This window comes from Chlamydotis macqueenii, chromosome 1 (genome assembly GCF_036417535.1).
Source record: "Chlamydotis macqueenii isolate bChlMac1 chromosome 1, bChlMac1.mat, whole genome shotgun sequence".
NCBI classification, from domain to species: Eukaryota; Metazoa; Chordata; class Aves; order Otidiformes; family Otididae; genus Chlamydotis; species Chlamydotis macqueenii.
Window position 1 is genome coordinate 143,707,222 of NC_141556.1, and position 24,434 is coordinate 143,731,655.

A 24,434-nucleotide genomic window follows, 5' to 3' on the forward strand; every position below is an offset into this window, starting at 1 on the left:
ATGAAGACATGTTTTGAATGTTTTCTAAAAGTAATACTCGCATCCGTTCAGCAACCATTTCTGTGTCATACCTATCCTAACTGAAAGAAGTAAAGATGATGGATCAAACTTATGCCAGCTCCTGTCTTCCTAGCAATATGAGAGTTGATATCTCTCACAAATTGTGGGAAATGTTGTCAAAATGCAGTAGCTGTGGAATATGCAGCGGGCGCTGTCTTGCCAAAATTGTACACCACTAGTGCTTCCAGGGCACAATGGGAAGGGATGGCAGCTACCCAGCCAGCAATCCTCCAGCCTTTACTGGTACAACCGAGCTGCATCAACAAGAGCTGACTCTACCCACATGTTCGTGTCAATAGCAGTTTAAAATACTTACAGTCACAGTCTATCAGTTTTTTAGACATACCGTGCTATATAGCAGTACTAAAATTTATTATGTTTTTATGGAACACAAATGCACTTAAGAGGTTTAAAACAGGGTGACATAAGCCAGACAAGACTCGTCACGTTGTGAGGGTGAAGAGAGTTCTGTCCGAAGGGCCTTGCTTGGCACTTTGCCGTGAAGCTGAAGGCAGAGTGACACGATCAGCTGATTTGCTTGTTACAAAAATAAAATGTGTTTTGCCGTGTTTTTACTTCCTTGCCCCTTCATTAGACAAAACGTGCTGGGCAGTTGGGTAGAAATTTGCAGCTGGTGAATGAGTTTTGTCATTACAACTGAAAGGGAAGGAGAGAAGGAAGGGCCGGGAGCTGCTTCTCTGAGCTCTGTTTCCTCTACAGGGAGCCTCTTGCCTGTGGAGCAGAAGGTAGCTGGTGACGGGAGCAGAAGGTAGCTTGTGGTGGGTGCAGAAGAGTGCAAAATACTATAACCCAGGATATTTCCTTACTTTCACTAGAAGTATCCTTACAGAGTTGCTATCTTGCTTAAGTTTTTAGACGGGAAATTTCAAAGACAGGTTAAAGGATGCCTTTAAAATCCTGGTGAGTTTAGCTTGCACTCTGAGACTGATCTCATTCAGGTGGGAGCTATGGAGAGCACCATGGTCAATGAAGTGCGTAGTGTGAGTGTGTAGCTTGAGAAGCAGTCAGGATTGTGGGGGTAAAACTCACACTGGCAAACCAGTACACTCGGTGTGTGTTTCAATTGCCTGTAGTGTAGCTGTGTGGGTTGCCATCCGAAAACTTCTACTCAGTTTTAATTTATGCTAGCTAAAAAAAAAAAAAAAAAAAAAAAATTTGGTCACTTTTGATTCATTTTTATATTTGCTTGCTGGTTTAGTCTAAAGAAAAGCAACCCAAAAAATCCTCTCAAAATATAAACTGATTATTTGCTACATACTGAATTTTTAAATAACAGATTGTGGCTGAAGTACTCCCTTCTTGGGAATCAGAACATTTGCCTCTGAGTGCCTCTGGCTGCATATGTGCTGTGGGAAAGGGATGTGACACCAGAGGTACAGCTGCGAGCGCTGCGGTGAGCAGTTGGAGCTCCCCGTTGTGAGCACTGACAATGCATGTGATGCGTTTGAAGCAGCTGGGATGTTGTATGCAGTAAAAATCTCCTCCTTGACAAAAGATTTCTAATTTATAGCAGAGCACTGTCCTGCTGTTGGCACTCATTCCTGGCTTTTGGAAGTTGGCATGACGGGCTCCTTGCATGCTGAGGGATTCTCTATGATTGTGGCCAGCTGGATGCCACCTGGATGCTTTTCTTCAGTGTCCTGCATCAGTTGGCTCTCCCTGCCGAGCTCCTCCGAGGTGCACACCGCACTTTTGGTCCACGCCTTCCCATGGTCTTGTTCAGAGATCCCGTTTTGCCTGTGCAAACGCTCGCGTCTTCTGCGGCACAGGAGGTGCAGGCAGCCGTAGAGGAGGATTGCAGCGATGATGAGGAGCAGGATGCTGCTGGTGAGCCAGATGCCCAATGCCAGCTCTTTCTTGGTGTTACTTGCAGATGCTGGGTCTCGTTCTAGCGTGTTAAAAACTCGGCACTGGTCACTGGAGGGGTTGGCAGACTGGCAGGTCACGCACACGATGTATGTTGTTAGCGGGGTCAGGTTTTCAACAACAAAGGAGGAGCGACTGGCGGGTACCCTCTCTTCCTTCTGAAAGCTCTTTCTCGAGTAACTGGATAGCATGCTGTTCCAGTTAGGGTGGTACATGACGCTGTAAAAGCTGTCAGCACAACTGGCCATTTTTGGCCAAATTACCATTGCCGTGTTTCCTGTGATGTTCTGGACTGTTATTCCCATTGGGATGTTGCTTAGGTAGGTTTTATTTTCTCCCGATGCTGATCTCACTGTGGAAAGGGGAGCTGGTCGTTCCCCAGGGAGGTAACTGAGAAGTTGCAGCACTGGAGATGTCGTGCGAATCTTAATCCTAGTGCCCTGTAATTTAAGAAAGGAGTTTATTAGGAAACTGTACTCTTACTGTTGGTACTGCTGCGTTGAAGTGAGAGTTGGCGGTTCATAGAGTTTGGAGTATTTTAGGCTGTGTACTTTTTTCCCAAGTGACAGGCTGGATAAATGCTTATAGAAATTCAGCCTGAGCTGCTGCCTGTCCAGGTGATCAGTTATATCTTTTCTCCTTGAGATGGTGTGTTTTGCAGAATTTGCAATTGGGAAACCACTGCCATTCACAGTTTTGTTTTGTTTTTTTTTTTTTTTCAGACGACTGTGTGCTAGCAACGGGGAACGAGGGAATGCTGGCCCTCAGCATCCCCTTCAAAATTTGCCTCTATGTCAACTTTGGTATACACGCTGCCTATGTATTTGGGACAGTCCCTAGAATAAAGTCACTGGGTATTTTTGTTTTAAGGAATTTGTGGTTAGGTAACACAAAGGGAACCAAAACCTCTTCAAGACTATAAAGGGGAGAAGTGAATATGCATTGTACTTCTGAAATATATAGCCCTCTGAAAAACAGATGACCAGAAGTTTAAACAAATGCGTTAATAAATGCCTCTCTCCCCTGGAGCAATGGTGGAGTATTCTTTTTAATAGAACAAACATTTCTAATAGGGAAAAAAGCTTAATATTTAATATAGTTTTATGTTATGAGTCAAACTCTCATTAAAAAAAAATGTAATTGAATTCTAAACTGAATTGAACTGCTGTCTGGTTTGGCATTAAACTAAAAACTGACAATTTGACCATCCAACTAATTAACTCTTTCTGTGTCACACAAAATACTTGCCTAATGAATATGTTGATAAGTGGGGTTTGGATTTGTTTGGTTTTTAAAGGAAGGAAAGCATTTCCTTTTCTCTCTACTCTGAGTATCTTGCATTTTGTTTTGTTTATTTGTTGTTTTCTGTAATCTCAAAGCTTGCTTTTGTGAGCAATGAATTTTCTTACGTCGAGTGGCAAGGGATGGGTGGCCAGAGTGGATCTTGAGAGATAAATTTCTCTACCATTCACGTGTCTTGATTTTTGCCTGTCACAATCAGTGGAAAAACAAAACAGTATATGGAAACATCAACAGATATTCTGTTGTCTCCGCTATAATTTTACATCAGTTTCTCATCCCCTGATACTCTCCGTTTTTTGCTGGTGAGTTAGCACATCTATAGCCACTGCTAGAGCAGCGGCTGTGGTGATCGTACATTGGTGACATCAGAATCACAATATTTAGTCTTGGTGCTAGTCGGCCTCTTGGAAAAGCCTTCTCAGGCTAAGCTTAGTTGGTGAAACACAGTATTCACTATCGCATACCTTATTGATAAACAGTAATTTCTAAAAATATAACTAATACTCTTTTCTGTGCTCAGTGATTCTATGTAATTGCATAGTCTGTCTGCCCTGAACTAATATTCCTCCTCATAATAAAATTCACATTAGAAAACCTGCCAATATTTTGGGATTCTGTTACTGCTGTAAATAGTGAAAGGAAAACATCTATTTTCTGCAGTTTTCTAAATGCTTCTGTTAAAGAATATCTTCCTTTCAGGACAAAAAGTTGGCTTCTGCCTTGGTGGACTTGTAACTAAAATTGTTATTTTATAACAAAACAAACCTTAATAACATCTAATGGATATTTTTGTTTGTTGGGTGGGTTTTTTTTTTGTTTTAGAGTTTTGAGGGTAACTTTTTCAAAAGAGCCTACCTCGGCAATTTAATCTGATTCTCTTGTAGTTTAATACTCAGTTTCTAGTGGCACTTATGAAAGTTTTTTCCACTGCAAAAGTTTCTTGCTTTTTTAATGAACATTAATTCCTGTGACAGTAACACTGTATTTTATTGTTTAGGACTTTGTTATAAAAATTACTTTTTTTTTAATGATCAGATTTCTGATGTTAAGTCTCCTGGGTAAATAACAGGTTACTATTGAAAATTTTCCTGATTAAGAAAGTTCAGAACATTTGCTCATAACCTATGCTGAAATTATTCTGTAATACTTCTATTGTATTTTATATTAGGTAGGAGGCTGGCAAAATATATATTATTTTAGTGGGATCTTGATTGTTACATTACATTGATAGTAAGAATTCTGTGACTGTTTATGTATAAAAATTGTTGCTCAAGGCTTTTGGATTGTACTTACTGGGAAATGGGAAGGAAAAGATGCATGTTCACTTGCACTGCAATGTAAAACCTTAGATATGACTGATCTGGGTAGATGCTGCCTTCCTAATTGTGTGGTAAGTGCACCCTTCTTGATACAGCAACACTATAAAGGAATTGAGTTTGCTATCAAATAAATTTATTAGACAGACACATTTAAGCATCTACCCAACTTCTGCAGATATTAAAATCAGGTGCATTGGTAAAGTCAGAGCTTTTACTTGCTCATTTGTCTTCTCTTTAGCTGGTAGATCCCAATTACTTCAAATTATAATTTATTGTTATAAAACAGTTCCTAACACAGTCTAGAAACAATAGTTTCATCCTCACAGCAATTTATAAGTTGACTGTTTGGATTTTAATTAAGTAACAGTAATAGTGGGGGTTTTTTTTATTATTACAAAACATCAGTTATTAGAACATATATAATTACTGGGATGTAAATGTTTGGAAAACCCATTTGATATTTTATAGATTATAAAGTCAGTACTTACCGTCACTTCCTGATGGAAATTTCAGAACAGAATTTTCATATGAGATGCTGCTGCTGCGAAAAATGACAAAAACACTAATTTTTCTGTAACCTTTTTCACATGAGTTATTTCCTGCCTGATCTCTGCTTGCCAGTTTGCTTTTCTTCCCCTCAGATTCCCTGGACTGAATTCTCATTGCTTGGTGCTTTCAGTTTTTTTCTCCGATGCTGCTGGTGACATGGTTTCTTTGTCTCTTCCACTTAAATTCATACAAGATCACATCTTCTCTAAAGATGCTGTTGCCTTGTTTTTCGAAGAACATGCAGGAGAAAAAATGTCTTTTCCCCCTCTCTTGCTTGCCTCCCCTTGGACAGTGCCTGAGTATCCCTGTTATATGCTCTTCATCCTGTACCAGTGATGCTGTGAGTGATTAATGTTAGCACTTTGATGACATCAGCAACTAGTAACCTCTCTCTCTCCCTCTCTCTCTCCTTTTTTTTTATTTAAGTAGGGGAGGGAGCAAGCATAGCTTAGAAAAAAACCCCCAGAGCTCCCTCTCCTTTTCCTTCCTTTCCTCCCCTCCAGCTTTGTTAATGGCTTCTTCCCTAAGCATTTTATGCTTTTGTGCATCATGAGGGGAAAGCGGCTGTGGCATCTGATGGTTTCCTAAATTCCTTGTCACAGTTTATAAAGCTCCACTAATCCAGTGTTTACAGGTGGACCGTTTTAGATAGTTCTCCATGAGGGTTACCTAAAGAAAGATGTATTTTTAGATTGACTGGCTGCTTATTGTTATGCTTTTAGGGCTTTCTTTTCTGTGATGAACTTCTGTGTGAAGAGGAGCTCCCTCCCCTTAACCTCACAGCAGTAAAATGCTTTAACCTGCTGTAGTAAAATTTTCCTCGCGCTATAGCCGAAATAGGTAGTTTGGACGCATTTGTTGTGGAGAACTACCTGATTGGAAACATCAAAAGCAAGAGATTAAATCTCACCTTTTAGGGACAACTGTATAAATCTGCACCTATTTTCTTAAGATTTTACAGTTCTTTCCACTACCAATGCCTCAGACTCCTTTTCTGTAAGCAGAAAGCGATGCAAATGCACAGGTACTAAAGGGATGCGGCTTCAGGCTGCCCAGCTGGTGGGGTGTGTTTGGAGTTTAGCCTTTTAGCCAGCTCCCACCTAATAGCAGGACTGTGTCATGTGTTAGGAGTCTAATAATTAGCCAGGTGTCTATTTTAGTTTGTGTTCACAGAAAAGATGACTGAGTATTTGGAAACAGCCCTCCTCCACAAAATCAACACGAGCCTACAGTCCTTAGAACAGAGCTTCCCAGACTGACGGAGCAGGGGACTGTCCAGAGCAGGGTGACCTGCAGCAGGTTGGAGACGTGTCTGGTCAGATCTCAAACATCTCCAAGGACAGACTCCACAGCCTCTCTGTTCAACCACTCTCATACTAGTGAAGTTTTATCTGATGTTTAAATGGGATTTCATAGAATCACAGAATGGTTTGGGTTGGAAAGGACCTTTAAAGGTCATCTAGTCCAACCCCTCTGCAAGGAGCAGGGACATCTCCAGTCAGATCAGGTTGCTTAGAGCCCCCTTCAACCTGACCTTGAATGTTTCCAGAGATGGGGCATCAACCACCTCTCTGAGCAACCCATTCCAGTGTTTCACCACCCTCATTGTAAAAAATTTTGTGTAAAAAATTCCCTGATTTTGCCTGTTGGCCCTTGTCCTGTCACAAGGCACTGCTTCATCTTTACTCCCCACATCAGTTACTTATGCACGTGGATGTGGTATGCCAGAGCCATCTCTTCTTCAGACTGAGCAGTCCCAGCTCTCTCAGCCTTTTCTCACAGGAAAGACGCTCCAGTCCCTTAATCATCTTTGAGATCCACTGCTGAACTCTCCCATGCATCTCTCTATGTCTCTCTTGTACTGGGGAGCCCAGCACTGGACCTCAGCATTCCAGGTGTGTCTCACCAGTGCTGAGTAGAGGGGATGGATCACCTCCCTTGACATGCTGGCTGTTGGCTGTCTTTGCCATGAGGACACACTACTGTCTTGTGGTCATCTTCTTGTTCACCAGGACCCTCAAGATAAGAAAAACAACCCCCTCAAAAAACCTACCTTCTGCAGGTCAGGCTGTCTTACTGTATAGTTTCTTCACACAAATGGAGACAGAAGTTCAAGCATGTAAGAAATCCTTCAAGTAAATTTCAGTACAGGCAACTTCTTGAATTTTCACATTGCAGAAATAAATTGCTGGTTATAACTTTCTGTGATTGTCGAAGCATGATAAAATTTCTCTAATTTTCTATGTGTGTGATTTAGTAACATATGCGAAGTTTCCCACTTAGGTCAGGAGTTGCCTGGTTCAGAAAATGGGTTTTTGATCTCTAGTTCTCTTGTTATGGCCTAGATGGTCTCTTCTAAAACCTGTGCTTTTGTGTATTTATTTCATATTGCAACAATTTTTTGATGCATGAATGTTTCTGAAATAAATCTAAGGCATCAGCAAAAGGTGGCCAAGAAGTGTTAACCTGTTGCCAAATTTGCATTCACTGTATATCAGTCTAGAATCCAATTTTTAAATTTCTAAGACCACATTTGAAAACATATTGGAAACTGGTGTTTATATAGAGATTTACAACATAAATAAAAATGTGTGTCTTCTGTCCCAATCTCCTCTAAAGATTATTTGTAAGTCTTTTATGAGACTAAAATCCTCCAAGAGCTTGGTAGAGTTTCATAACTTGAATTCCTAGTAGTTTCTTTGTGCAGTGCCATGTTTTACAGTATCTGGTAATGACTTCCATGGATAATTGGGGAAGGATCTGCACTGTAGGGAGGTCAGTGTTCCTCCTGGATACAGTATGCTGTCTTTCGTGCATGTATTAGAATGAAAACTGCAGAAAAGGAAAGGAAACACAACAGATTGACAAGATTCCTTTTTAAAATTAAATTTCAGGATATTAGAAGAACATACAGAAATGGAGGATGTTAAGTTAGCTAACTTCTCTTTGATCCATGGCTTCAGCAAACAGTTCCTAAATCCCTATACAGCATCGGTCTGTGCAGTTGTGTTCGCTTTGAAGAGACAGTCATTAACATGGCCAAGCACCTGACCCTCTTTACACAGCTCTGGAAGAATTTCCATGAGGTTACATGCCAGACTTAGATTTGCTTTCATCTTGTGAATAACTAAGGGATTTGAAAAAGAGAGATCCTTATTAATTAATTGCAGAGAGCAGTAACTGCAGGAGGCTGGTTTTCGTAGTTGAGTCCTCAGAGATTTAAAACCCCTGTTATGAACTTCTTTAAAGATGTTTTGTAGATAGAATGGAGGATGTAGGAATAGAAGCTGCACTTTAAATTCAGGGATCTGAACATTGGCATTGACTACTCCTATTCTTTTGTACCTGTGTAAATAGAAAAATATGAATTAGGAAATGTTCATTGCTTTATAAGTGGTAAGTAGAAGATGCTTGGTGGAACAAAAAAAAGTTTACAAGTTTTTCTTGCTAATACAGAGATTTTGGTTGGAGTTCCTGCCTTACGAAGGGGAAGCTTTGTATTTTAACTTCCTGGAGAGAGTATGAGATACAAAGTTATTATTTTATTTTTATACGATTTAAAATACTGTTTAAATTAGATTATTATAAAGATGCAGTCAGCTGCCATTGTTATTAATCATGTCTGTTCTTTTGTTTTAGGCATTGAATCTGGCATATTCCAGCATCTACAGCAACTACAGGAATTTTGTTGGTCCCCCCCACTTTAAAGTAATCTGTAGACTTCTTGGGTATCAGGGTATTGCTGTGGTGATGGAGGAGTTGCTGAAAGTTGTCAAGAGCCTGGTATGTCAATTTTCTTTCATTTTCTGCTCTTGCAAATGGCTTCTGATAGGAAGTGTCTCAAGAAAAACAAAGTGAAAATAAGCTCTCTGCTAAAACTAATTAAAATGTTACTTCCATTGAAGTTCAGTGTAAGATGTATTTGAGAGCACTCAGTGTCTTGTGAAAGCAATAGCTGATGTGCCTTGGTAGCTTGAACAGTGGTTTGAAATCCTTGGGTTCTGCATTGGAGGTGAATTTAATTCGTGAGACCTAACTGCCCTGTTAGGTCTCGGGTGAACTCTGGAAAAGTATGAATGTTTCAAATTAGTTGATTGCAACTTAAAGATTGTGCTGTCAATTTACTTCCTCGGTATTTTTTGAGAACAGCTGGAGTGTGCTTTCCGCTTTGCCTAACTTCAGAGCTTTCATTAATAACATCATTGACAGATGACGCCTTAATAACAAGGAAAGTTTAATCTCTGTGCTTGATCTAGCAATGGATAGCATCAAGCCTGTTTAGAAGAGTGCTCAGAGCAGATGTTGAAGAAGTTGTGCATGCAGCCTGGGTATCTTCTGTTGGAAAGGGCCTTTTCTGTAACTAGGAGGAGGTTGAGGGGCTGGCTGTTTGCTATATTATTAGTATCTGTGTATACAGGCATAACGCATTGCAGTTAAGTTTAAGCCCATGTAACTGTCCTCCCTGTCCCTGTTGCCTGTAAGAGACGTGTTGCCAAAATAATGCAACAATACCAGGTCATAGCTGTAGTATTCGTAATATCACTTCAGACGTCTGACGCATTTGACGATTTGTTTACAGTAATTCCCACAATGTTCTGAATACGTTTTTGGTGTTCCAAAAAGGCTGGAGCCTGCTTGAAGGGGTGCTATGGTCTAATCTTCAGGGAAAGAGGAAAACAGATATTTTTCATGGTTTGGAGTCAAGTGTTGGCTTGTTGTTTTGGGGGAGGATTTTTAAAAATTGTTTATTTAAGTGGTAAATCATCTCAGTTCATTAAAGGCAGCACCGAATACTTGGGCATTTATGAAGGAGGTAGAAAGACCTGGGGGGAGGTGTCCTGCTCATGCCTGATGCAGATGCTCAGATGTAGGGAGACAGGTATGAGATAGGTGTCTAGTGGGAGGAAAGCAGACTGACTGGGACAGGCTAAGACTGTGTCTTAACTGGTATGTCTGGAATAGCCAGTTTGAGCTGTTACAGACATATCTAATCCTAAAGATTTTTCTGTCGTTGCTTCTGAAAGCATTCAAATGCAACTTTTTAAACCAAAAATCTAGAAGCTGGTTAGACAGTAGAGACAGTCTGCAAGAGAATAACATGTTTTCCTTTTTTTTACCTTCCTGGCCTTAGCTTCCTGCAACAAAAGGTGGCTAATGCCATATGAAGAAAAGTGCAACTGTATTCATTTGAAAAAGTAGCCTTTTTGAAGATGACTGACAGAATTAATGCAAGATTTTGAGAGCTTGTTCAATTCATGTGTAGTTTGAATCCAATTTGTTGTAAAGTTTTCTCAGTTCAATAACACTGACGTGTTTCCACACATCTGTTTTCTCTTAGTTACAAGGGACCATTCTTCAGTATGTCAAGACCCTAATGGAAGTGATGCCTAAGATCTGTAGGTTACCAAGACATGAGTATGGTTCTCCAGGTTAGTATGTGTTTGGTGTTACCATAATAGCCTTGATAAGGTGATACTAGTCACTGTCTTCTGAATCATGTTTAGCTCTGTCTTTCCCTCCCTCTCGTCTCTCTCCCAGTAATCAGCACTTACTCTTTTTTTTTTTTTTTTTTTTTTTTTTTTTTTTTCATAACAAGAATAGTTGAATGCTGGGCTTTCTGCAAGTACATAATAAAGTTTTAAGACTTCTGTGCTTGGGGCAAATAAAAGGATGACAGTCTGTATGCAGCCAGCCTTACGACATAATTGGTCTTGAACTGGTATGTTCACAATAGTTTCTATTTCTAGTCTTTCTCATAAGCGTGTTGAGCTTTTCCCACTGCAAGTTAGCCTCACGCACTTGTTCTGTTTAAATGTCTCATTTAGATAACCCTGGTTCTCTAGAAAAGCCTCTGTTCCCTCTTCCTTTGTCCTTATAAAATGGAAGATAAAAGGAGTGATACTGCTGAGAGGCAAACTGGTCCTGCCAGAATAGTTATGTCTGAGGCTTGTATGGGGTGTATCTTAGCCACTTAACAGGAGGTGTGACAGTTGCAGAAGAAGAAATGACTCTGAAAGCTGCTTGCCACTATGGAGAAGTAATTGACTAATTAGTATTTATCACATTGATCACTGAATTTCTGAAAATGATTCCCCTCCCCTTCAAAATATTCCTCCTCCACAACTTCTAATTAACACAAATTAATCCTTCCATGTGCCACCCACCTCCTAAGTATATCTTTATTTTTCCAGACTCACTTAGGTTTATTAAATGCCACTCCAACTGGAATGAGGTTGGTTTTTTTTTGCTTCCCACAGCTTGCTTGACGCTTATTACCAATGCTAAACGAAATCGAGGACTTACTAAGTGTTTCCTTCCTGTTTTTCTCCCTGGAGCGTAGAAATGGATGAATCATGGTAGTTAGCAGTATAAAAATAATCTGTGTGAGGTTTTTAGCGACTCATTAAGGTCTGACCGCACAAGCAGTAGGTATTCTCAAATATAGATTATGCATCACCAGGATCTGCGATGCTGCAGGTGACATTAGGAAGCTCGTAGTCTCTTGCCAGAAATCCTTACCTGTAAGGAATAAGTATTTCGCAGATGTCCAGGGACTTAAGCAGAAACTTTCTCTTGAGGTTAAAAAGCAATCTATCCTACAGCAAAGGCAAAACTTTACTCGTGCAATGGTAGCCTTCCCAGGATTGATTAAAACATTTTAAAAACCTTCATCACTTTCCTGTTTTGTAGAGATCATGAACGGCTTTGACCTCATTTCCTCTTGCAAAGAGATTGTATATGTTTAGATGCCTACTGTACCCAGAGATCTGAGTGACTTTAGTGTTACGATGGAAGATCATAGCAATTAGATTTGGACTGAATCTCAAAAACCAGCCTGATTCTGTGCTTCTTCATTGCCCTTTTTCCTAACAGGTTTTGTTTTGCCATGTGCATTTTTCCTATTCTGAACTATTTCTAGCAGTAGATGCTTAATAACTTCCCAGAAAGTCTCTTCTAAGAAATGGCAGAGACAGCCTTTATAGCACTGTCACGCTGCCTCTCCGTTTCCTTTCAAAGACACTAGAGAGAAAATGTGTGGAAGCTCAGCGCACCTCCATCTCTCTCTCATCACTGAAGAATCACGTTGCACTGCGTGATGCCTCTCCATCATGGAGCTGTCTGCCCTTGGAGCAGCGCTGATAAAGGAAAATGTTCTCTGCGATGGGGACGTGCTGTAGATTTTAGCCTTCGTCTGGCATTTTAAGAGGAACTGCCAGATTGTAGAAGGGCAGGCTCAAACCATGCTTGATTTGAATCCCTGTCCTCTCCTTTCTTTGCTAAATTCTCCTTGGTAGCAGTCTGTGCCACACCTTGTTTACTTGGTTCGCCACAGAAAATGTGAGCTAATAAACGCCGACTGTTGTCTGTTCCCTCCTTTGCCTCTGAAAGCTTCCTGCAGAAGTTAGGAGTTGTAGTAATAAGCCTGAGTGTTATGGAGCATGTCTGTATGCTACTTCTGTTCTTTCATAACAAATCATTTAATAATTTCTTTATAAATTGGCATTTACTATATAGAGAGACTAAAACTGTGGTTCTGATCTGCAGATTAAATATGTAGATTCTCGTCTGTCTGGATGTAACATGCGTTTATCGACTCAGAATTTCCTGAGTCCATTCTCCATACGCAAGCAATCTAAGTACACTCAGTAAGCCTCTAGCTATTTCATGCACTTCAGACTTTTCATTTGGACAGCTTTGTTTGGACTCCGTTGATTGCAGTTCCTTAAGCCCTACATAATCAGCCCTCTGGACTTGTGGATTTCTAAAGTGGTGATTTATTCCTGCGAAAAGGAGCAGGGTGCAGACAGTGGCACCAGAGTAGTTCAGGACTCCTGTTCGCCAATGAGTTTGTTTCCATAGGAACAGTCTAAAGCAGTGGGGAACTTGCTCATCTTGTAGTAATAAAAATATTTGTCTAAAAATACGTTAAGCATAAGGATTTTTAAAGAGACCTTTTAAAGTTGCTGGAGCTCTTAAAGGACTATTGGTCTATAAGAGTTTAAACTTGAAATTTCATCTCTAAGGTAATGTTTTCTTCTGCTATTTTTCTAGTATTTGAATGCGGCATTCCTGCTTTTGAATAAATGAGTTTTTTTCTTGTCCTACCACACTGAAGCGTCGTTGGATGAGGAAAGTAGCTTGTCAGCTCTGCTGTGAGATGAGGCATAGATTTTTGTCACTGGTATATCACCCTTCCAGAAGGAAGTTTAAAAAAAAAAAAAAATCTGAGCTTAGCAAGATATAAACTTTGTGAGAAAGTATCGTAATTGTGTATTTTTTCCTAAGTATAACATTTCTATACTTCTTCTTTAAAAAAAAAAAAAAAAAAAATCGAAGAAACAAAACACCCAAAGCTGGTGCAGGGCAAAACACTAATTACACCAGGCCACGGTCTCTTGACTGTGTGTTTGCATGGCAGTTTGAGGAAGCCTTCCAGTGCCCCATGCTGCTGGCTGCTGTGTTGCCATCTCTCCCTGGGCTGATTGTGCTGCTGAGCTGCTTCAGCACAGCAACCTGGCAAAAAGCTGTCTTCCACCCTTCTTTTTTTCTGGAATATTTTGGGTCAGGGTCTAGTAGGGACTGGAGGTAGCCTGGTCCAGAAAGTATGGTCCAACTCAGATATGAAAAAAGACCTCAAAACAGCAAATATCAGACGATTGCTCCTGCACAAAAAGTCCCAGCACTGAAAGCTGTTGCTGGTCCTCACCATCCATTGGCAGTGCATCTACAGGCCCACAAACGCTGGGGCTCTGCACTTGCCTGGGCGACTAGCGGTCCCATATTTAACACATGGCGAAGCACCGCTTGGGGCACAGCACAAGGGCTAGTAATGCTTCCAGTTATTCCAGGTTTTTGATCAAATTTGGATGAGTAAGAGATTAAGTTAATTTCTTGGAGGAGGTAAAATGGCTTGAGTTCTCATGGGGAAGAATATGAAGGGAATTTATTCATAGGTTTTTCTGGAACAATGGAGAAAGATTTGGGAGGGAATCACAGACTACTTGAAAGAGTTTGAGGGCAACCCAAATCACCTAGGTGATTGTGAAAGGGGCAGTAAGGACTGATTAGATATGCAGAACAAAAGGATGTTTATTTCTACCAAAATAAACACAGTGCACAGTACAAAGGCTCTGTGATGATAATTCCCAGGTACGTGTATAAGCTTAAACCTTTTGAACATTTCTGTTGAAAGGAATGGCATGATTGCTGATACACAGAGTTAATGATGTCTCTTGTGAGCCAAGGAAGCATTTGTAGCTAGCATTTGAAGATCTCTGTGAAAGTGAACATAAACTAAAGGTCATTGTAGCACCCAGTTTCTTGAGAGCAGGTTTTTTTTTTTTTGTTGCAGACTAACAGATTTTAAGTACCCTGCAGAAAATAACTCATAACACAACTGGACCAAGAATGATATTCAAGGTCTAGTTCGTTGTTAGTCAGCAATTCAGTTCTAGAATTAATAGCTAATTTTCATCCTCATCTTTTAGGTACCAGGTACAAGCTCTGAAATGCGTTTGATTTGCATCTGTAGGTGTGGACTGAGATTGTTTTATAGAAAACAAAAGGTAACCAAAGTGAAGAAATGCAAGCAGCTTTGCATTGCATGTGTTGACTTGGTCTGACTTCCTAAATTAATTAGTGTACAGACTGCACAGCTGAAACTTGGCATCTGCTGTTGGAGGGCTGTTGAGATAGGATTTTGGAAGCAGAGATGGAACCTAATCCTTTACTAATCTTCTGTACTTTACTAGATCTATTTTATTTCAACAGCCTTTACCTCTGTTGAGATCTGTGTAAATCAGAAACTAGGATTATATAATCAATTATTATGACACCTAATGCCGTTCCATCTGCAGGAATAGAGGGGTTTAATTAAAATTGTGTTCTTGGAGGGAAGGAGCAAAAAGCTTTGATTCATTTGCCTTGCAAAATACTTTGTATATATAACTAATTAAGTAACTTAGGAATTTCACCACAAATAAAAATAGGGGAAGTAGGAGGGTTGTGTTTCCTAAGACACTTGTTCTTTTTCAGGGCTTCAGTATGCAGGCATAGTTTTTCGCAAAAGTACAGTTCTGTGTGTTGTATTGCACAAGGAGGTGTAATTGGGAATGCCGTTGCTCAAACATTAATGAAAAAGTGATGATGTGTTTCTGCCACAGGACTCTGTTAAAAGCAGATCGTGCTTTCAGTGTCATTTCTGTTCCATCAAAAACAGCCTGTGTAGCTCTGTAAACTTTCATCTGTTTTGCCAGTAAATCAAGCCCTTTATCTCAGGGGAAGCAGTGCACTGTTGACAGCAGCATTTGGAACAACTGCATGCTAAATACTAGGTGTCAGATTTTCAAAATAATGACATTTTGTTCATGAATGCATCTGTGTGGGTGTCTGTATGTGGAGGCTGGGGCTTTGGGTGAAGAAGTAAGGATCTTTGTTAAGGACTTTGAGAGGAACTATCACCTGGAGTGGCTGTAAAAGACAATATGTAATTTTCCTGGTATGAACCTTTGACTTCTGCTATCCTGTTGCTTTTGGGTGGACTTACTGTCTCACTTTGGTTTCAGTCATACCTTCTGTATGGGTTTAGGTAATAGCATTCCTTGTCGCCAGTCACAGTTCTCTCTGCTGCTCCTGGTTTCTCTCTGTGCCATCCCGCTCGTTTATATTTGCTCATATTTTTATTCTCAGGTTTCTCAGGTTATTCTCAGGATTTCACTTCACAGCTGCTCGTATAACACTGATAGAATTTTCTCAACATCATTCTGGGCATCAATCTCTCTTTTGAAACTCCCCACAAAATCCACAGGCTGGATGGGGAATTCAGGGGAGTCTGAAAACCCCACTCCTTTCCAACCCCTTACTGACTAATGGTTGTTTCCATGTTGCAGTAGCAGAATCGTCCTTGCTGCTCTGCTCAGCTTCTGTTCCTCACCAAATTCCTTGCCACTCGCTATACAAGATAAAGGGGAAAAAAAATCCCCGTGTCTGTTCTTGTAGCCAATATCCTGCTTGCTTGGGAAGTGCTTTCTCACCATGGTAACTATGTGATGTCCGTAGTTACTCACTGTGTTTTGGGGAGTCTTCCAGCCCTTCTGGCAGTTCCTCATCAATCTCTGTACGTGCCATGGATACTAAGGCCAGAAGCGTTGGTAGATATTTTAGTTTGATTTCCTGTATGGCACACACCTAAGACCACAATAACACAATGGACTTTTTCTTCCAGAAAGGCATCCAGTCTAGGTATGAGGAAAGTATTTGACTTGAATTCTAGCACTTGATCCTTAGAAGACCTTTCTTGCTAGGCGTGGAAGCCCTTTCATCAATAGAGAAAACCATAAAGGAAACACTAGGGCGTGTAACTAAAACACACTGTAGACTTGCAGTAAAGCTTGCTTCAATTCCCTCACTCTGCATTTTTTCCTAGCATAAAAAAATTTTGTGAAAAAAATTCTACTCTATCAATCTACCTTTTCTACCTTGATCTTTAAATTAGGAGTCCCCGTATTCAGCACTGCAGCATCTCATTGCCATGGTGGGCAGGTGTGTTTAAACAGCAAACACAAGTGCTCACTGCTGCTCCAACTCGCTGGCCGTTGTGCCTGGCCTTTATACCGCAGCGGTGAATGGACACCAACAGTCTTCTCCAGAGCTTTTTCATTACATGGCACCCATGTTATGGGAAGCGGGGAGTAGGTAATGTGCTGGCATGACTTGTTTGCTTTTTAGCTAGATTTAAATGTGTTTCCTTTGAATAAATCAAGCTCAGCAAGCATGAGTTACATCTGACCTTTCTCCATTAGTTTTTCAGTTCTGTTTTTCTATTGAGTCACTAAACTGCTGAAGTTAGGTCTGAAGTTTATGTCTGCTGAATGTGTGTGGGAACACAAATTTTCTATTGACAAACAGTTCTGTGAGATGTAACAGAGCCAGCCCTGCATCCCCTTGCCATTGATGTTTCGTGTTACTGACTTTAATGATGTGAGGCTTTCTGTGGAAGTGTGTGGGTTAGCCGTACAGTTCCTTCCTTCGCTGTATGTTTTCAAGTTTCTCTGCTGAATTTGAGGGATTTCCTTGGCATAGGTACACTCCGGGCTGTATTTTACGTTTGTGCACTCCCCTCTCAGCCATTACCTTGCTGGGTAAATACAGAAGTCTCATCTCCTGCGTGGGAAATACTCATCAGCTGTGTCCAAGGAACACATGGGAAGGTGATGGGGGGGCATCTGTACTCCCTTTCCTTGTCTTCTCTCAGTTGCTTTAGCTGTGATTGAGTGGAGATTTAACTGTCTGATTTAATTCTGTGTAATGGAAATGAGCTGCTGTATGTAGCAGGCAGTTTGAAAGCTTTGTGCAATGTGTTTTGTTCTGTCATCAGTTGAAGTTTTTGGTGGCTTTTTAAAAAGGCCAGGGTCTCCTGGGCTTGTCTCTAACCAAGAGACTGCACAACCTTTCTGAGGCTGAGGAAGGTGGAGCTGGAAATCCACCAGAATATTAAGTGTCACTCTTGTTCAGGAGTAGTTTGGTCGAAAAAACGTATCTTTACATAAATTAAATGTTTTTGAAAACCGTAATTTTAACTGTTTTTTAACAGCTTTTGTCAAAGCTTTGACAGAAACAGTGTTCTGGCTGTGCTTGTCAGCAGGATCTGATGTACCCTTGCCAGCAGAGCTTGACTTGTGATTTCTGTATTTGTTTTGTGAGGTTGCAGATCACCTCTGGCCATCTGTGGCACCGCCAGTCATAGCCTGACACCACCACCCCTGTTCCCTGTACCTTTAGCGTCTTGCACCTTGCTGGCTCTGTCATCCTTGAAAATAACAGCTGTGAATTGAACGTGTCAGGTGATGTGGCAGGTTGAGGCCAGAGGCTGGAACAGGACTAATAGTAGACAAGAGCCTTAGTCTATCTTTCTGCTCCTGGAAATTATTTTCTCACGTCTTACGCTGGCTCCCTTTTCCAGGAGTGAAAAGTTAGGCACTCCGTTGTGCATCATTTATCCAGGTAGAAAGGTCAGCGTGCCACTGGCTTAACGCTTCATAACCTCTGATTTTTAGTGGTTTTAAATACTCCTCCTTTCCGTTTCCTCCAGGCTGCATGTCTGGAGATACAAAAAATCTGATGTGCTGATACATGGAGAGAGAACTCTAAACTTGCATCCTGGGTTAGTGTGCTCTGATGCAGTGTATTTATGCACATTCAGTGCAACCTTTGAACAGGCAGAGTGGTTAGAAAATTGCTGTGCTTTTGAGGCAGAAAGAAAAATTTGTCCTCACCCATGTGACTCTTACCCACGTGACCAAAATGCTTTGCTTTCCCAAGGTAACAGGTTTGCCTGTGTGATCATCACTAGATTTCATTCTGGATCCTGAGATTTAATTTTTTTCCTTCTCTTTTGATTTCAGGTATCTTGGAGTTTTTTCACCATCAGTTGAAGGATATCGTTGAATATGCAGAACTGAAGACTGTCTGCTTCCAGAATTTGCGGGAAGTGGGAAATGCCGTCCTGTTTTGCCTCCTCATTGAACAGAGTCTGGTAGGTGCCTGCTGTGCTAGTTTAAAACCCATCTGTCTCTCAAAATGTACTTTCCAATTTTTGTGACTGACGTCACAAATGACAAGGTTGAAATCTGCAAGTTTGCTGCTGCTGATGGACAGATGGGTAGAAGCAGTTCCCTGCTCTGGTCTCTAACAGTCTTGCAGAGGCTTTCACGCCTGTGAGACAGCAGGGATCTCTGACCTTGCTGGGTGAGAGGCGTTGCCTTGTGTGCGGTACCCGAGGATCAAATTTTATGACCTTGATCGTAAATAATGATCAAATACAGTATTCCTGCAGTCAGTCACAGGGTGGCTACTCTCTTTATGTCAATGAGTTGTGCTTCTGGTACTGTTATTTCCCGTGCCCACTTGTCATTCCTGGTCTTATCTGAAACACTGCCAAGTTAACATGGACTTCTTGGACACCCTTCTTGCTGCTTGGATGGCTGACAGTGGTGTCTGCTCTGCCAGACTTTCATCTGTCTTAGCTTGAACGAAGCTGTGAAACATGCCCCGTCTTTCAGCTGGTTCGTATGTGCCTAGCCTCTGCCTTGCAGCGTGCAAAGCTGCCTGCTGCTGAGGGCACACTGCTACAATTGCTCTTTATCCCTCCCTCTCATTTTCTTTTCCCACTCTTCTTCAATATTATACAATCTGCTGTTCAAACAAAATGGCCAGATGTGTAATTTCTTCATCTTCATGCTTTCGGGTGCTTACGGAGGGGAAAGTGGCCATTGCTTAAGGACCAGAAAAGCAGCAAGTGCGCGGTCTTCCCTTTCTTTACCTGTGTTGTGTCTTCAAGTCTTGGGTGGGGAGTCTCTCCCCTGCCTGTGTGTATGGGCCATTCTGCCTGCGCTATGGAAGCACACGCTGCCGCTGAGGCTGGGCTGCCCGTCAGGTAGAGATCTTTGCTGACTGCGAACCAGGTACATCATTTCCTCAGCAAGCTGGCTGGGGGCCTGCCGCTGCACAAAAATAAAGCCTCATGGAAGAGTTCTTCTCTAGTGTGTATTGAAGCTGTTGAGGTAAGATAGGGTAACGAAGACGTGCTGTTCCTCAGAATCCTGCTCATGGTGTTAGACAATCCCTCCCTTGGAGTGGAGAGTAATAGGAGGGACAGGTGACAAGCAGTGAGCCCGTATTCAGTAATGGGATAGCTGAAACAATGTGAGAAGCTGGATTACTTTGGATTCAGGCTCACAGGGTATGTGATGAAAGGCCAGGCAGGTGAGGGCCCTCACCGCTTGAGGGTGTAGCAAAGGGACTCTGGCACTTGGAGGTACCTTCTTTGGGATGCCGCTTCGGTGACACTTTCTAGCAATACAACCCTGCTCACTGCCCCTCCTCTTGTTTTTGCCCTCAGTGGTGCCCCAACGTCCGGTCACATATTTCAGTATTTTTCCATTGTGGTCATCTGTCATAACTGAACTTTAACCCCGTGCAAAGTGTAGGTCTGTAGTGCATCTCTGCTACTGGGTGGGTCTTGTTAATCTTGACTGCCTAGCACACACATTTTCATGGTGTTGACACAGAATTATAGAATCATTTAGGTTGGAAAAGATCCTTAAGAGCATCATGTCCAGCCATAAGGAGTGAGAAAGGCATATTGACACTGGTTCCCTGGCCTTGCCAAGGCTGATGAACATCTCTTCTAGTATTAGCGCTGAGGGATTGCAAATGAGCCCAGCCTCTGCTCCGAAAATGAGGAGCTCCTGGTCATCTCTGTGTTTTCTCTGCGCGTTCGACAGCCAAGAACCAGGAGACATCTGTCTTCCTTCCCCCCATCCCTAAAGATGCAAAATATTTCCTGAGCGGTGGTTCACTGCTGCTGTCACGTGTCTCAGCCCGCCTGGCAGGGACATGCACCCACTGTGACGGATAACGGGTTGTGGGAATAGCGTTGGTAAAAATAACCAAGCAGTGAGTCACCTTCTTCGCTGCTCCGGTTGTCTGCGCAGGAGCCGTCTGCCGCTGTCACACCAAAATTATTCACTCTGCATTAGTCTTTTTAATAAATACTCTGTCCTTTACAAACTGCCAGCTGAAGGTGGGAGGAGAGCTGCTGGAGTTTATGTGGGAATCCAAGGTAACCTGGTGAAATCAAATTGTCTTTGGGAGTGAGCCCGTGAGGAGAGCAAGGGCTCAGAGCGGCTCCGTGTGGCAGAAGCTGACTGCTGCTGGTGTTTTTGCAACAGCATGGGCGTGCTTTTGGAAGCCCGTGTTGGGGATCAGGTGTGGTCTGGGGATTCTTCGCTCCTAAATCTCTCCCCTTTCCTTTTCATTTCAGTCCCTGGAGGAGGTGTGTGACCTGTTGCACGCGGCGCCGTTCCAAAATATCCTGCCCAGAGTTCACGTCAAAGGTACTGGTTAAGCGGAAACACTTTCCTTGGCTGCTGCTCTCCACTTCTCTTGCCTGCTGCTGTGGTTTTGGTGGCTGTCCCCAGTCATCCTTTACCACACTGCTGTTAATTATGGGTTAGAGGTAACAGATTCAGGCCTGTTTGCTTGGCTCAAAAATACTTGCTTCTCAGCAAGGCTCCGTGCAAATTATGAGAGGAAGAGGAGGAATGCCGTGACTGGGAAGGGTGGGATGGATACCCAGAGCAGTGTTACCCCTCTGTGTGGGTGTGGTGAGAGGCTTTTCCGAAGGTGCTGTTTAGCTTATGTGATTGTCCGTTCAATAGGGTGGGCTTGATCATACGGGGTCTAGGAAGTCTGTCAGCAGAGTAAGTAAATACAAGTGGTCCCTGGTCCCAGTAGAGTTTTCAGATGCCTTTTTACTAAACTAGGCATGCAGTGGTGAGTGTTTGCAGGATTGCTTCCTCTGGTATCTGCTTTCCTCATCCTTTGTCGTCAGAAAGTGAGCTTTTTTCCCCCTCATGCTTCTCTTCTTTCTTTGTTGCTCCTCTGTCTCCTTTCCTTTCCGTTTCTCGCTGCCAGAGCAGCTGATTTGTCCTGCTTGAAGAAATTCCGTCAGCTAAAAATCTTGGAGAATGTTTCCAGACTCACTGTAGCTACTTGCATCTCTGCATAAAACTAACGAGACCATTGTAAACAGCATTTTCCCGTTTGCCAGAGAACATTTCCTACTTGCCAGTGATGGGGGGGCACCAACTGCTTTTTTAAGCCTTGTTATACACAGAATTCCACCCTTGTTATACCCCACCTTCTAGAGCCAAGCATTTTGTGTATGATAAGGATAATTTAGTTGGCTTAGCACAAGTGGGAGTCAAATATATTAGCAGCAGCAGCATAGTAGAGCCGTATATTCGATCTTCAATTTAGTTAATTAAATGTATTCTACTACAAATCCTTGGTTTCTTTTTGTTTGCACCTAAAATGGAACATTTAAAAATATGTTTTTCTAAAAGCGCATTGAAGATTAACCTATAGATAGACCTATAAAAATAACTTGCCCGGTTTTCTACTGCACTGAATAAAGATTGTGTAGAAATAAGAATTTTCTTGCTTAATTCCTGTTTATAAAGTTAAATCGGCTACCAATTAAATGAGTTGGTGCTCTCTTTTTTTCTTTCAGAGGGTGAAAGACTCGATGCTAAAATGAAGAGACTTGAGTCAAAATATGCTCCACTACACTTGGTTCCTCTCATTGAAAGACTGGGCACACCCCAGGTAATCTCCCTCGTTTGCGTCGGAGGCGATTCAAGAAATTTCTGAGCGCTAGAAAGCCTGTCCTTTCGCGCATGCTGATAGCTGTGTCAGAACTGCAGCCTGCACATCCAGCTTGTTCACACAACAGGATTTATTTTTTTTTTTCAGATCCATGGAGCTGGTAAAGCTGTTAAAGCTCAGAAATTTAAAACATTTGAGTCTGTGGTATTATTGACATGTTTTGGGGAGAATGCTAATTTGTATGTATGTTGCTGTGTGATTCCCTCTCAGCATAAGGACTGGCCTGGGAGGTCCTAGTGCAAATCCTGCCAAAAGCAGTCAGTTTTCTTGTGCACGTATATATATATATATGTGTGTGTGTGTGTGTTTTAAAACAATTTATTCCTCTCTCAGCCAGATGATTAGAAACTCTTGGAAAATGAGCTTTTGCGCTTTCCCAGAAAAACGATGACCAAAGAGAACATGCTTGAACTGCCTCTACAGCTTCAGCGCTATTTTTCCTTTCTCTCAGTGTGAAGGGCACATTAATTCCTTACTCACCTTAGCAGTTTACAAGTGACTGTGATGTGAATAGTAGAAACTAAGAGCGAAATGCTCCAAAGCAGACTTCAGACTGTGTGCTGCAGCTCAGTAGGTGCTGTTGCATGGTAGCAGAGAGCTCTCAGTGTGATGGCACGAGCTGGACCGAGCCCTGACTGGCATTGCCATCCGTGGGTTTTGTCCCAGCCTGTTTGTGCTGTCTTTGGAGCTTTCCCGTCTCTGCCAGCAGCAGCTGAGGGAGATACGCAGAAGAGCGCAGGCAGGAGCTACTGCCCGTGCTAACAGCAGAGCACTGAACTCTTTGGTTTTGCTTTCTGCCTCTATTCAGGCAAAGAATTCTTTAAAATTCCCTGGGGCTAGTCCAGGATTAGCATTACTGCACTCAGCTTACTAACTTTCAAGCCTGTCTGCTTGAAAATGCTTTTACAATTTTGTCTGAATGTTTTTTTCTACTGCACTGGTTAGTGACCTGTGACCTCACTTAAAGTCAGGAGAGATAACTCCTAGAATAAACCAAGTGAAACTGAAAAACATGTTGTTTTGTTTTGTTTTGGTTTTTTCCAATAAAGCCTTGTGGTCAAGTGGCTTTTACCAGGATTCTGCACTTTCTTTCTCTCCCTCTTAGCAAATCGCAATCGCGAGGGAAGGGGACTTGCTGACCAAAGAACGCCTCTGCTGTGGCCTGTCCATGTTTGAGGTGATCCTGACGAGGATCCGCTCCTTCCTGGACGATCCCATCTGGCGCGGGCCCCTGCCCAGCAACGGGGTGATGCACGTGGACGAGTGCGTGGAATTCCATCGCCTCTGGAGCGCCATGCAGTTCGTCTACTGCATCCCCGTGGGAACGCACGAGTTCACTGTGGAGTACGTACCGCCAGCTGCCAGCGCTCCACCTGCGGGCAACAGCACTGCGTTTGTCCTCCCTGTGGCTGCCAGGGAGGCCTAGAATGGAGGCGTTTGTTTGCCCGTCCGCAAGAGCTTAGTGCGAAAACAAGGGAAAGTGCTGCCATCGCTGGGAGGGGCTCATAAGCCATAACACAGATATTATTGTATCTTTGACAAAAATAACCCTTTATTTTAAGTGTTGCCACTGTATAGTGAACAAGGCCAAGACAAAACAGGCCCTAGCACGCATCTTTCAATAGTGATCAGACCCCCTACGGACGCTGAACTTTTAAACAAAATAGCTGAGTGTTGGTGCACGCATTTCTAGCAAGTATTTTCTTCTCTGAATTAAGAGCAGGAATGAGCACTTGGAAGTTAACACGTTTAACATGAGTTAACCAGGAACTGTAGTTCTTGAGTTTGTTAATTTTGAGACCATCCTCTGTTGAGCTGTAACGTGCTTTTCACTGAGCGATTATGGAGGCAGTAGCATAAGGCCTTTGCTTCCTTTCATGCCTGCGGCCCAAAGGAGCAGAGTGGAGTTGAATTCCCACTTTGTTTTCTTTGAAAATGTTGTTTACTTTGAAAATGAAATGTAATGCTGCTGGAATCTAATGGGGAGTAAATGTTTTTGGGGTACCTCTGTTGTGTAAAATTGGGGGAGGAAGGGAGGCTTCTGGTTTTTTGTTAAGCAGCCATTTGCATCGTTTGTGGATTCTGGAA

General features: G+C 42.2%; 2 protein-coding genes across 2 annotated transcripts in view; one reads left to right on the forward strand and one right to left on the reverse strand.

Moving 5' to 3' along the window:
- CYFIP1 (cytoplasmic FMR1 interacting protein 1) overlaps window positions 1–24,434 on the forward strand; it is a 78,197-nt gene that overhangs the window by 51,922 nt on the left and 1,841 nt on the right. The window contains exons 24-29 of the mRNA XM_086768899.1: window positions 8,757–8,900; window positions 10,456–10,546; window positions 18,521–18,651; window positions 20,941–21,013; window positions 22,192–22,286; window positions 23,452–23,690. Of these exons, the coding sequence (XP_086625025.1) occupies window positions 8,757–8,900; window positions 10,456–10,546; window positions 18,521–18,651; window positions 20,941–21,013; window positions 22,192–22,286; window positions 23,452–23,690 (773 nt within the window). The remainder of the gene's footprint in view (window positions 1–8,756; window positions 8,901–10,455; window positions 10,547–18,520; window positions 18,652–20,940; window positions 21,014–22,191; window positions 22,287–23,451; window positions 23,691–24,434) is intronic.
- Window positions 391–5,390, reverse strand: LOC104480323 (fibronectin type III domain-containing protein 9). Its single transcript, XM_086740664.1, has 2 exons — window positions 5,057–5,390; window positions 391–2,387 (listed from the first exon to the last, which is right to left on the reverse strand). The coding sequence occupies exon 2, from the start codon at window positions 2,250–2,252 to the stop codon at window positions 1,617–1,619; it is 636 nt and encodes a 211-aa protein (XP_086596790.1). The 5' UTR covers window positions 2,253–2,387; window positions 5,057–5,390; the 3' UTR covers window positions 391–1,616.

What these genes read in the sequence shown, in the direction of transcription:
- LOC104480323 (XM_086740664.1), bottom strand. Translation starts at nt 2,252, where the DNA reads ATGGGAATAACAGTCCAGAACATCACAGGAAACACGGCAATGGTAATT.